The sequence below is a fragment of the Lemur catta genome, chromosome 9 (genome assembly GCF_020740605.2).
Source record: "Lemur catta isolate mLemCat1 chromosome 9, mLemCat1.pri, whole genome shotgun sequence".
Taxonomy (NCBI): Eukaryota; Metazoa; Chordata; class Mammalia; order Primates; family Lemuridae; genus Lemur; species Lemur catta.
This window is the reverse complement of record NC_059136.1, coordinates 38,957,399-38,971,027: the sequence shown is the minus strand read 5'-3', so window position 1 is coordinate 38,971,027 and position 13,629 is coordinate 38,957,399. Positions and strand designations below refer to the sequence as shown.

Sequence of the window (13,629 nt, the reverse complement as noted above, 5' to 3'; positions counted from 1 at the left end):
CAGTGACGCACGTGACCATTAAGTGATTGGCCATCACTCTACATGGGTGGGAATATTTGTATCATTTCACAAACAAAGCTGAAAGTACAAAAACATCCATTTGGATCAGAGCTCAACATGATTTACTGTGCACTCTGAAAAATGAGTGGAACTTTTTAGATTAAAAAATGGCCTTTCTTCTACATTTGAGATTACTTCTACGTTGGCATTTTAGCACCTTTTAATGAAGATTGGTATAGTTAGGTCATTTTCCAGAAAGACTGGGTTATACATGTTGACGTGATATTTACCTATCAAAGGTGACAGCAGGATAGAGTAGGAGCAAACACAACTGACTTTAAGGCTCTTCAACATTTAGTGCCTTAATGCTGTGAGCATCGTTGCTCCCGAAGGTACCGGTGACGTACTCAGAGGTGTAAGCAGTGTGACTGGCCTGCCACGCGCTGAGCTCTGGTGTGGGGAGTCTGAGTGGGGCAGCCCTTTTTGGGGGGCTACACCCACCAGAGGAGAGGCAAACACACCAACTCCTGACTCTTCCAGCCAGCGTCTTTCTGCAGAGCACTGCTCATCAAGGCAGGGAAACCAGCAGCTCACAGCTCTGCAGCCTTCACACTAAGTGTTTTGGCAGTGAAACCTTTCTCACCCTGGCCTTCAGAAATTACCTGTGGGCTCACAGTTCTGAGAAAAACTGCTGCCTCTCAGCTGTTGCTGTCGTCAGCAGGAGGCAAGGGTCAGTCTTCAAGAGGAGCTGACATTTCCCCTGAGATAAGAGAGGGAGTCAGTGTGGCGGAGTGTCTGGCCCGCGGGCAAGAATGGCAGTTGCTGGTAGAGCTCCAGAGGGATAAACATTATGGGAATGTCTTCTGCACCATGGCCTCACTTTCCCATCTGAACAGTGATTCTCAATCAACCAGGAGCAATTTTGTCTCTCAGGAGACAATTGGCAATGTCTGGAGACATTTTCGGTTGTCACAAATAGGGGAGTGCTAATGGGATATCCCGTGATAGAGGCCAAGATTCTGCTAAACATCCTATAATGCACAGAATGGGCAACTCCCCCTGCCCCAAGCAAAGAATTACCTGGGCCCAGATGTCAATAGTGCCAAGGTCTAATGTGCCCAGGGTCTACAGCTTTAGCCTGATGGTCGTAAAATCTCTGTCAACACGTCTCTTCAAAAGTGTTGAGAAGGCTGAGCCTCTGGTGGTAAATGGCCACAGGTACTGACTAAAGCAAGGCCTCCGGTCACCAAGAGCAAATTGCTGTGATTACATAAAAGGGAAGATTAGAAGTGGACCATGGTGTCTTTCTTTTTTAAATTTTTTTGGCAAAGTAACCCAGGTGACAAATCTGAAAAATGGATGCTAGATTAAGGCAACTAGGAGGAAGGGTTTGAGTTGAGGTCAGTCCAAACTGAGAAGCCTGTCATCACCTCCTGCTTCCTGTCTGCGTCGTGATTGTCGTGGGCAACACAGCCTACACTGGCAGGATGACATGGCTATGTGACATCTCCATTGACTCATTCTTAGGGGCCCTTTAGTGCTGTGTTGGATTGGAGAACTTGGAGTTTCTACTAGAGGCGGAATAACATTCATTATCTGGAAACAAGATTTTGTGTCCTGGGGAACATGAGTATCTGCTTTGAGGTTGTCCCCAGATTGTTCTGGGAGTTAGAAACCTCTGAAGAGTACTAAACTTCCAGATATCCAATTACTGCTGTGTTGCATCAACAGACGTGAACTTGGAGGATAAGGAGGTTTTGGAGAGATGATGGCTATTTCTCAACCGTGAAAGGAACCATGCCTCTAGGAGTTATGAAAAATGAAGCACGTTTCTCATTAGAAAAGGATTATCCATTTCCTTCTTATATTGCCAAAGGCTGTCTTTTGCCAATTCAGTGAGAGTATAAACTTGGGATTCATTACTTGCAGGGAAAAAGGAGGCTAGTGTACTCCGGAATCCTCAAGAGTCAATGCTAAGTGGGCAGATGGCATAGAAAAGAGAAAATATCGGGGGCTGAGCTGGGCCATCGCGGCATCAAATGTGCTGTGTAGCAGGATATAACCAACAGTATGTGGACAAGTTCTGATTTGCTGAAAAGGAAACAAGGTGAAATGGCTAAATTTGCTTTGAGCAAATTTCTGTCTCAATCAGCATCAAAACAATGAATGTTATTCTTTACCCTGGTAAGAGAGTTTGAATATGCATTGGCTCCAAACCTATTAATTCTTTCCTTAAAATTCTCTTTAACATTTTTATCTTCCTTTTTATTCCCATGACAACCATCAAAGCCCCCATTATTTGGAAAAGTGAGTTATTTTTCTGCCTTTCTACCTAATCTTCAAGTCTTCATTCTGTTTCTATTTCAGTCTATCCAACAGTATTAGTAGTGGTAGTAGTAACAGTAATATTAATAAAAATGACAGTTATAGGAAATCAGTGATGATAGAGCACTATACCCCATGCCCAAGGAGGATAGATAAGGCCAACCCTGGCCATGGTGATCATCCACAGGGTAGGTACATGACCCAAGCCAACCCGGAGCTCTGTGGGGACTTGGATCTCTCTGTGATGTCTGAGCCATCTGTGGCCATGCTTCCCTCTCATTAACCCCTGTTGTTTCCCACACCATTGAAAAGAAAAAGCTCATTTTCAATAGGAGAGAACGAGCCAACACAAAGAAAGGAGAGAGAGAGAGAGAGCTAATAAGGTGATTTACCCAGCCCCAGGGATGAATCATGATTTATGGCTCTTCTCTTCCTCTTTGCTAGTTTAGGGTTGGGCTTTTGACCAGTTCTGGCTGGTGAGATAGAAAGGGATGTCTACTTGAAGCTTTTCAGGAATATTTTCCTCACTGATAGGGGAGTGGTACAAGAGGAGCCAGGCACTTTTTGTCTCTCCCCTTCCTTCTTGCTGTGGCTTTATCATGTGCGATCATTAACTCAAACACATGACTGTTATCGTGCAGCCATGAGGGGAGGGGAGACATTGCCAGTACATGGAGGGTGGCAGGTTGGAAGGGCAGAAATAGTTTGGGTCCTTAACGATGTGACTGAACTGCTGAACCAACACTGGAATCATCTCCTTTCAGAATTCCTGTTGGGGTTGACAATGAAATGTCTCCATTATTTAAGCCTCTGTGAGTCCTGTGGTGTGCTACTTGTAATCAAACATGCATGAATTGTTCAAAAACCAAACAAAAACAACTGTGAATTTATACTTCCCAAATTACCTCAAGCCCAGACTTCTCTCTTGAGTTTCAGGTCCAGGTACCTGCTAGCCGTTACACCCAGGTCTACACAGATGTCTGAAACTCAGCAAATCCCCAAACCAAACTTAATCTCTCACTTTGCCTTGTAGCCCTGGGATGTACCTCCACCCACCTGAGCACACAGCCAGACACCTGGGAGTCCTCTGTAGTCTCCCTTTTCCCTCACCTTCCATATCCAATCAGTCAGCAAGTCATGTTGATTTGACCCTCTAATCTGTCCTCTTCTCTCCAATTCCATTGTCACTGTTTTAGTTGGGGGATGAGGGGGCAGAGGGTCTTCCTTTCTCCCCAGCGCCACTGCCTCCCATGTGCTTAACTTGCCTCTGGTCATGTTTCTCTCCAAACATTTTGCCAAAGCAGCTCTGATGTTGTCACTCCCTTGTCTGAGGTTGGTTAGGGCTTCCCTATGCCAGTGGTTCTCAAAGTGTAGTCCCCGGAACTAACATTACCATCACTAGGGAATCTGTGAGACATGCATATTCTCAGGCCCCACCTTAGAGTGTTTACTGAGTCAACACTCTGGGAGCAGGACCCAGCTTCCTGTTTAAATAAGCCCTCCAAGAAAATCTGATGTGCTAAAGTTTAAAACCACTACTAGCCTAAGGGCAATAAAACCCAATTTCCTTGGTGTAGTGGGTTAAATAGTGTTCCCCCCAAATTCATGTGCATTTTTTTTTGAAACAGTCTTTGTAGATGTAATTAGGTATCTCAAGATTAGATCATGCTGGATTTAGAGTGGGTCCTAAATCCAATGACTGGTGCCCTTATAAGAAAGGAGAGAACTTAGAGACTCAGAGACACATGCAGAGGAGAAGGCCACAAAGGCAGAGACTGGGGTTACGTTGCCACAAGCCAAGGAGCCACCAGAAGCTGGAAGCAGCAAGAAAGGGTACATTCCCAGAGCCTCCAGAGGGAGCACAGCCCTGCTGGTGCCTTGATTTCAAACTCCTGACCTCAGAACTTTGAGAGAAAAAATTTCTGTTGTTTGAAGCTACACAGTTTATGGTATTTTTTATGGCAGCCCTAGGAAACCAGTATACTTGGCATAGCATACAATGGCCTCACCCATGTGCACCTGTCTACTACTCTCAACTCCTTGTTCATCAATATTTCTACCAAAAATATTTATGGAGTACCTGTTATGTGTCAAACCCAAAGCATGCAGCACAGCAATGACTACGACCCCTGCAGATGCACACAGCCTAGGGGCAGGGGATGGCAGCTCCACAGGCAATTGCTGTGCGATGTACTAAGTGCTTGTCAGGGCTAAAGCTACCCACGTCCATGACACTCATCATCTTGTGGCTCTGTGAACATACCTGCTTCTCTCTACTCTCTTTGCACGTGTTCCTGCTCTATGAGGAATGCCCTGCTCCACTTTAAGGATCTGCCTCTACTCATTTCTCTTGTGCAGAATCACTCCCTCTACTGTCCTATTTTTTAAATTTGCTATGATGGCCACATTTCTATTAGTGCATCCATCACACATCATTATAATTACATCTGTATCTGCCTCCCTCATGAGACTGTGATCTATTTTGAGGGGATGGACCATGGTCTTTTATCTTATTCCTCTTTTAATCTGCAGAGCCTCAAACAGTACCCGGCTTGTGGTGAATTCTCTAAAAGAATATGTTGAACTGAACTGGAATTGTAAAGTACATTGCAAGAATGGAGATTGTCTTCCTTCCTTTGTGTCGGCAGAAATACTCTGTTCTCAGCTGCCTTCTCCTGGTGCAGCCCCAGGACGAGAGCTGGGAGAGAGGGCAGCCAGGTGGGCAGGGAGGGAGCAGAACATGGCAGTTCCCTGGGTTGCATTCAGGGGGAGAGGAAGATGTGGGGATAGGTAGGCTTTTGATGCCATCATCTGGGCATCCCTGCAGGTTGAGTGGTGTGAACGGTCCGTAGCCAAGGCTGGTCTATAGCTATAACATGGGCCTGTGAGAAGTTTATGCTTCAACTGTGGTTCTCAAACTTGAGCATACATCAGAATCACTGGGAGGGCTTGTTCAGACGCAGGTTGCTGGACCCCATCCCCAGAGTGTCTAATTCAGTAGATCTAGGGTGAAGCCTCAGAATTTGCATTCCTAACAAGATCCTAGGTAACACCAATGATGCTGTTTGAGGGACCACATTTGGAAACCACTGCACTAGAAGAATACCTGCCATTACACCCATGGCTCTCAACTTTGCATACACATTAGAATCACTTGGGAGTGTTTTAAAAAAACAGATGCTGAGGCCGCACCCATGAATTGGTCTAGAACTGTGACTGGATATAGGGATTTGAACTCCACTCGTTGGTTAAGGCTTATTGAGAAAATGTAACGAATTGAGGAATTCAACAAACTTTTACTCAGCATTTGCTGTGCAGGAGGCATTGTGTTGGGGATGGGCGGATAAAGACAAACAAGACCCAGTCCCACCCACAGGACACTATTTGTCCAGTGTGGGGCTAAACAAATGGTCCTAAAACCACATGGGTTTGGAGCAATGGAGTTATACACAGAGCATTATGGAAGTCCCAAGGAAGAGCATCCAATCCAGCTTGGAGGGGGAAGAGAAGGAGGCTCAGGAAAGAGAGTAAAGAGGAAATGATAAGGTGATGAACCAGTTCAACAGTTTTAGAACTCCCAGTAGGCTAGCTTCTATTTGCTATAATATGAAGTTTTATTGAACCCAAAGCATAGTTCAAAATTTGTGCTTAAATCCAATTCCATGCTTTACCTCCTACTAGATGTCCAACCTTGAAGAAAGTACGTAACTTCCCTTTGCCTCACTTTCCCCATATTTAAAAGGGGAATAATAAGAGTGTCTCCCTCTTAGGATTGTTGTGAGGACTAAATAATGTAGTGTATGTGAAGTGCTTGGTAGGGTGAAGAGGTCAAACTTCCAGGACCTTGGATCATGTGCTCAAAACATCTCACAGTCTACTAAACACTTGGTAAATGTCAGGTATTACCATTAACATTTCAGAAGTTCCTATTTAAACCTCCAGTTAAGCCATCATCACTGGCAGTTTTAGTTCTGGTTCTCGTTGCTGTGCCATAGCACAGAAATGCAGGCGTGCATCCCTGGGATGCACAGCGTTCCATCTCTACACTAAGTGGCCCCAGCCAACTACGCCTTTAGAATTCTTGTGTAGATGTTTCAGTTTGCATGTTCTTCCTTCTGTCAGTGTATCTGTCCTATCAGTGTATCAGTGTAAGAAGTGGCAGACTTCTTACCACTTCTTTAAAATGGCTGCTTTTTATCTACCATAGACAGGAAATCCAAAAAGCCAAGATTGTATAATTGTGTGTAAAATATAGCTAGACTTTGAATGAGGGACTTGTCTTTAAATGAAGAAGCTATGACTTGTGTTGCTTATGTCATGTGTTGACATCAGAGGCCCTGTTTGTCTCCTCCTGTACTCAGGGTGGTGTTCTGAAGGACTAATTTTCCAGGAGAAAAATTTCCAGGTAATGGAGGTATGACTGCATGGTCTATGCTGGTTTCTGCTCAGGGTTCCCTGTGTTTCCTTGTGTTTGGGATCACAGTCTAATGCACACTCTTGGTTAAGACCAAGCTTACTTTGATTCCAAAATCCCAGCCACATTTTTACCTGTCTCCAGAGCCTCCCTTCTGTTCTCAGGAATCTGGACCTATTTCCCACCTGCCGTGCAGCTCCTAGGTATCCTTGGTCCACCTTCATCTGAGCTCTCCTGGTGTTCACCTGCCATAAATCCCAAACTATTCTCCATTTGGAACAATATTTATGTTGGGTAAATATTGGCACAGACAGTTAACAAGCTTGGCATGTTCACAAACACCATGGCAGACCACTGAACAGATGTCCTAACATTTACACACTGGTTTTCATTTATGGGCATGCGTGATGACACTTGCTTTAGTCAGCGGTGCGCAGAGCTGTCCTTATACGGCTAGTCGTATGCTCCAGTTCAGCGTTTCTCAAACTATGCTGCACATTAGAAACACCTGGGGAGCATTTACAACTCCTGATGCCTAGACAACTACCAGACCAACTAATTCAGACTCTCTGGCGATGGGACCCAGGCATCAGTGGCTTTTAGAACTCTTTGGGTGACTTCAATGTGCAGGCAAGTTTGAGCACTTGTTCCCCAGTCCAGTGCTTCTAAGACTTTAATGTGTAAGAGAATCTCTTGAGGATGTTGTTAAATGCAGATTATGAGTCCATAGGGCTGCAAGGACCTGAGGTTCTGCATTTCTAACAAGTGCCCAGGCAATGCAAGGGCCACACTTTGAGTAGCAAGGCTGCAGTCCCTTCTAGTGCCTGTTCATTAGCCTTGCAATTCATTTCCTAGAAAATCCTTAGTCCTTTTGAGTTTGTGATGATGTTCACATTTATCAACAGCTCCTCTCGGTCTTGCTCCCTCCCTGTTGCTCTGCCTGTAATCCTACAGCCACACTCCTATGGAAAAGTAATCTCAATATTGATCTCGTCTCCATTTTCTTCCAATAGTGATTCTCTTGAAAACAACCCACACAACGGAAGAGTCATGTAGCTAAACCTAAGAGGATTTTTCTGTGAATCTTATTTTTCTGCCTATACACACTATCTGCAAAGCTCATGCAAAGCTCACTGAGCACAAGGACATGTCCTCTAGGCTAAGCAAACTCTGAACATTGTGAGCTAGCAGATGACAGTAACCCAGTTTCTTGGTTATTACTACTCCAAATAGGTTAGTCATGAACACTCAGTCTTCAGTTAAAAAAGAATCATTGATGATGATGGAAGAATTGGGGAAAACACAAAGTAAAAGTAATTTTTAATTTTAGGATTGGGTAGAATTCCAGATCACAATACCTTAGAAAATGTAATTTCCTGGCCAATATTCAAATGGATTTTCAGCAATATTTGTCAGTTATCTACAGACCCTGTTCTGTGGGCATATTCCTGGGGAATCCTTTCTAGGAGACTTTCAAAAGTGTCTTTAATGTTGATAATAAATTAAAAATTAATATAAAGCATACAGATTAGCAGGATGACCAAGTGCTGGCATATGATTTCAATGCCTGCATTTGTGTTTCTATTCATGATTGTTTATATGCAGATAGCCATACTTTAATTGTTGCAGGCTAATGATATAAGAATAGAGAACAGAGGAGGTTTGACAGAAACATCATGTGTTTGAGAAAAGAGGAGGCCCACTGGCATTACAAGGAGTCTTACAAACAAACGTTTCTCAGTAGGTTGAATGGAGAAATGCGATAGAACTGATAACTCACTCACCACATCATATTTTAGACTTGCTGAGACTCAAAAAGTCAAATCAAATCAACATGAAATGAAACCAAAAAAACCCAGCATTAGAGCAATCAAGACCATTTTATATTGAGCATAGCCATTTAATTTCAATAAAATAACATTGTCTATTACACTAAGTTAATAATGTACATTTAAACATCATCGATTTGTATCTCATTAGTATTTAGTTTGTAAATTTGTTGTGGTTGTGTAGTTATTTCAAATCCACCAGCATTCTACTTTTAAGTTTGGACATATTTAAGTAACTTTCCGATGCAAATGATTTAAACATTACTGGGACTATTTTTTGTCCTTTAAAAAGGTTTTGCATTTACTTTTTAAGCATGTATTCATTCCTTGTGTGCATGTAACTTTCCTTACTGTTTTCTGAAATGTCCTGGTGGTTATAGTGTAGCCTCATACGCTGGATCCCAGGGGGCTATTAATAGGACACTGCTGAGAACATAAACTGAGCCCTAGAAGATTACGTTTTTACGTTAGCTGCAGACATTGTGACGTATATTTTCCAGGGAAAAATGTCCCTGCTTGGAAGTCATGCCCGATGATCAAATTTTCAGCTGGTGGCTGGTGGCGGGTCCAACATGACAGGTCATTGGTGACTAATGCTGGGCCCTCGAGAGAACAGGGTCATACCTATGATTTGGAGGGAAATAAAAGTGCTTACGGGCTGTGAGGCCTCTGGCTCTCCATTCCCTGAAGGGTGGCTGAGAGGCTGCACGACTGCCGAGGGTAGGGTGTCCCTTTTGGGCAACTGGCGACTGCCTTCTGAGAGGGAGTAAGACTGGCTCTGAGAATTCAAAAAAGAAATACATAAAAATGCTGGCCCATTCTCAAAGGCCAGCTTCCTCAAGGGGGTGACTTTCAAAGGACAAAACTGTCTTCCTAAGTGGCTAATGCAGCGGCCAATTATTATGCTTGAGGTCCTCTGCGTCTATTAGTAGTTATTTCCAAAGCAGATTTCAATTTCTCTGAAAGATAAACTGAATGGATGGCTCATAATCGTGACTAGTATGAAAGTATTATTTTTAGATGAGTTTCAAAATAATGCTTCTCCTCAAAATATGTGTAGCTTTGTAAACTGAGCACAGGTTTCATATTTAGCAAAGGAAAAACCTTACAGATAAAGTAACAGTTTACAGAAGATTCCAGTTTTATTCTCTTTGCTGCTAGTGTACATGCATTATACCATTTTTGCTGTGGGCAGCTGCAGTAGGTGCACAAAACTTTATAAATATTCTTCTTGATATAGCTTTGATATACATTTTTTCAACATAAAAAAAATCAAGATTCAACTCTGATCTGTCTTGTGTGTAGTTGGTTCCAAATGGTACGGTTTTAGTTGGTTTTTAATCATTAACAATTTATAGACACACTATTCAGCAGCCTAAATATTTCAAAAGAAAAGTGTTAAGTCTATTCCATGAGTATTTGCAAATATCTGAATGTTTGATGCAGTTTAGAAATAATATTGGAATATTTTACCTTTTAATCCAAGTTATATGGCTTTATAGGAGTATTTTTACCTTGGTCTACCTGAAACTTGCTACATGAACCTTTCTTTCCCACCAAACTCTGAATGAGCACAGTCTATGAAAGTTTTACACAGCTTTGCTAAAAACTAACAGCTTTAGTCATACATTCCACAGATACATGTTAACCATTTGCTCTCTGCAAAGCACGGTTTATTGCTTCATATTAAACACTTCTTTCTCTTTAGCCCCTTCTAAGAGATTTTTGGCCAATGGGGGTAAAATATAGTCCAAATTCATTTTAAAAGCATGGTATGCTGTTGCTAAAACTAATAAAAAAAATAATCATATTGATAAAGTATAAAAGTGTCAGTCATGATTTCAGAGGTTAAATTCTTCCACATGGTAACCAAAATCAAAACTGATTCCCAAAGGCAATGAATACTTACATGACGATTGCCCATTTTCGTTCTTCTAAGATGACTGTTCTGTATGTCATTAAGAGACCAGTCCTCCTACAGGCACAGTTTATGATGGTTTCCCCAGGGCATAATATCTCTTGCGTTTAATAAGTAACTTCTGGCATTGAATTTGAATACATTGTTGGAGAGGGGTAGGGAGTGGCCCTAGTAACAAATGAGCTTAAACTGCCCAAGTTTCCTTGGTTGGCCATCTTTTAAAAATATAATATTTACTAATGATTAAAGCTTAGGCTTTTTAAGTTGAATAACTTATTCACAACTAAAAGACTAAATCTACTTTACTTTTGATTACTGAAAGTGTTATGCTCTTATATTTTGGGTGTTATATTGTTGAAAATATTATGCTTTTATATTTTGGGCCTTCATTTAAAATTTTATACCTTTTAGTAATAAAAACATTAACCCAATGGACTAAAAAAATCTTACTATTTTACTAACATCACTATTATTATTACAAAGAATTTTTTTGAAGGCTACATTGAATTATACTAGATCATTTTTACAACTTAACTAGTTTTTAAATTTAAAAAGTAATATGTGCAGAGGGTAAATTTTTTCTAATAATACAAAAAGATGCCATGAAAAGTAAGCCTACTGATCTCCTGTCACTTCCCCAGAGGTTTCTTGTGAGTCCTTCCAGAAATGGTCTATGCATATACAGCCATGTCTGTCTGTCTGTCTGTCAATTTACCTGTCTGTCTCCTCTCTCTGACCTGTTTTTTTTCTCAACAAATGGGTTTGTACAATGAATTCTGTTTCATGCTTTGTATATTTCATAACATTGGCACATTTCTTTTTCAGTGGCTTCATGGTAATCCATTATGAGTATGAACCAAACCTTATTTCATCAGTCCACCGTTGAAGGTTGTTTTTGGTTTTTTGCATGAATATCTTATGCACATCTTTGCATATGTTTGCTTGTCTGTAGAATAAAATCTTAGCATGGAATCACTGACCAAAGAATATATGCATTTAAAATTCTGATAGATGTTGCCAAGTTGTCCTTCACACAGGTGTAAAACGCTGGACCACTCTCAAAGACCAGCTGACCCATGAGGCTTTCTTTTGAAAGACGAAATTACATCCACCTATGACAATATGCCAGTGATCATTTCTCAACATACTGGCCAACATTAAATATTATCAAACTTTTTTGTTTCTGCCAATTTCAAAGATAAAGATGGTATCTCGTTGTTTAATTTATGTTTCTTTCATTTTCTGTCCTTAAAATTGTATATATCCCATTCCTTAAAAGCCATGTATATGAATTTTTCTGTAGCTTGCTTGTTCATGTCCTTTATTGTTCTTTTGATTTATTAGCCTTTTCATTGTTTATTTGGAAAACATTTTATAATAAAATCTAGGCCTTTGTCAAGTGTAACAACTATTTTTCCTCAGTTCATTGTTTGTCTTTGGTCTCTGTGTTTTGAGTGTGTATGTATATGTGAATAAAGTATTAGTTTTTACATATTCAAATATATCAATCTTTTCTTCTTTGACTTGCTTAGAAAAACCTTTTCTGCATTAAGATGCTTACGTCTTTTTGTATATTTCCTTCAAGTTCTTTTAAAGCTTCATTTTCTAAGGCTTATATCTTTGGTCCATTTGGAATTGATTTTGATATGGATTAAGGAAGGAAGGGATTCAGCTTAGTTTTGGTTACTCAGTCAATTGTAGAGAGTTGTTGAATACTTCACCTTTCCTTTATTGGTCTAAGATGCTACTTTTATTTGATGCTAAGTTTCCATATAACAGAGAATTAAAATTTTATATAGGTTTATTAAATCCTGATTTTATATATTTATTCTTTTGTTCTTTTAACTTTTATCTAGTGAGGTCCTTGGATATGCTAATTTCTGAAACTACAACAATGAACAAGATGGATATGAATTTTTTCTTCCTAAAACTTATAGTCAAATTTCTATGCAAGAAACAAATATATAATTATAAATTGTCATATGGGCTATGAAGATGATAAGCAGGATGCTATCACAGAGATTAACCTGTGTGTGTGTGTGTGTGTGTGTGTGTGTGCATGTGTGTGTACTTTAAATGGAGATAAAGCTCTTCAAGGAGCTAACATTTAAGCTGTGAATTAAAGGATAAGAAGGAGTCCATCATTTGAAAAGAGAAAGTGTTCCAGATTCGATGTTCTTAGCTTGTGCTAAGGCTCAAAATAGGAAATAACTTTACAAATTGGAGGAAATGAAAGATGCCAAAGAGACTGGAGACTATTGGGTGCCAGGCAGGGTGCTGGGTGCTACCGATACAGTGGTGAACAAGATAAAATCTCTTTCTTCCAAGAATTGACAGTGGAATGAGCAAGAAGATAAAAAGACATAGGTTAAGAACCAGTGCTTTGACCACTCATTATTATTTTTTTCCTTAGAGTCTAATTTCTGCTTTATGGTCCCCTACCTCCTTTTGCCAGCCCCAGACTTTTTCTCAGGGCCATGTCCTCCCTACCCCACTTCTATGTCACTGACCCTCCTAGGAACCCTGATCAGTGATGTCCCAGAGGTCAGGAGGTCAGGGCAATTTGATGTGAACTGCTCATTGTGGAGATAAGTCTTGTTCAAGGGTGTGAGTTGCTGAGCACAGGAAATGCCTAGTTAAAGAAGAGATAGAGTTTTATGGCTCTGGGGTGGTGAAAGAGAGGAAGCTGAGAGGCAGACATGCCTTTTAATTTTCTTTTTTTTTTTTCTCCATTTCTTTTTTTTTTGTGCTTATTTCAGCATATTGTGGGGGTACAAAAGTTTAGGTTATGTATATTGCCCTTGCCTCCTCCCCCCCAAGTCAGAGACAGTGCGCATCGCACTCAGTATCCATGTATACACCCATTACTTTTCTATATCACCACCCTCCTAGACACCTCTTGGTTATTTAGATTTACCCATAGTCAAGTTTCGATCTGACTGAAACAGAGCTATCCCTAGTGTCTTCTCCTGTTTTCCTTCCCAGGTGGATAGCTGCTTAGGAAGGCGACAGGGATGATTCCCAGCAACAGCGGCCTGGGGAAGGAAGGGGCATTCCTGCACCTTCAGGTCATTTCTGGAGGGTGTGATGGTTGGAGGCCCAGAGGGGAGAAGGAGAGGAACTGTCTGGGAAAGAAGAGTGAG

At 41.1% G+C, this 13,629-nt stretch overlaps 1 protein-coding gene across 2 annotated transcripts in view; it reads right to left on the bottom strand.

Annotated features, from left to right (window-relative positions):
- Window positions 1-10,552, bottom strand: part of ANXA13 (annexin A13) — a 50,727-nt gene extending 40,175 nt beyond the window's left edge. Inside the window, exons 1-2 of one of the 2 annotated variants that reach the window (XM_045560525.1) lie at window positions 10,478-10,532; window positions 9,224-9,346 (exon numbers count right to left, since the gene is read on the bottom strand). In XM_045560525.1, the coding sequence (XP_045416481.1) occupies window positions 9,224-9,346; window positions 10,478-10,492 (138 nt within the window). In that variant the 5' untranslated portion in view covers window positions 10,493-10,532. Of the gene's footprint in view, window positions 1-9,223; window positions 9,347-10,477 lie in introns of both variants that reach the window. The other variant, XM_045560524.1, reaches the window with a different exon arrangement.
- Window positions 10,553-13,629: the final 3,077 nt, after the last annotated feature.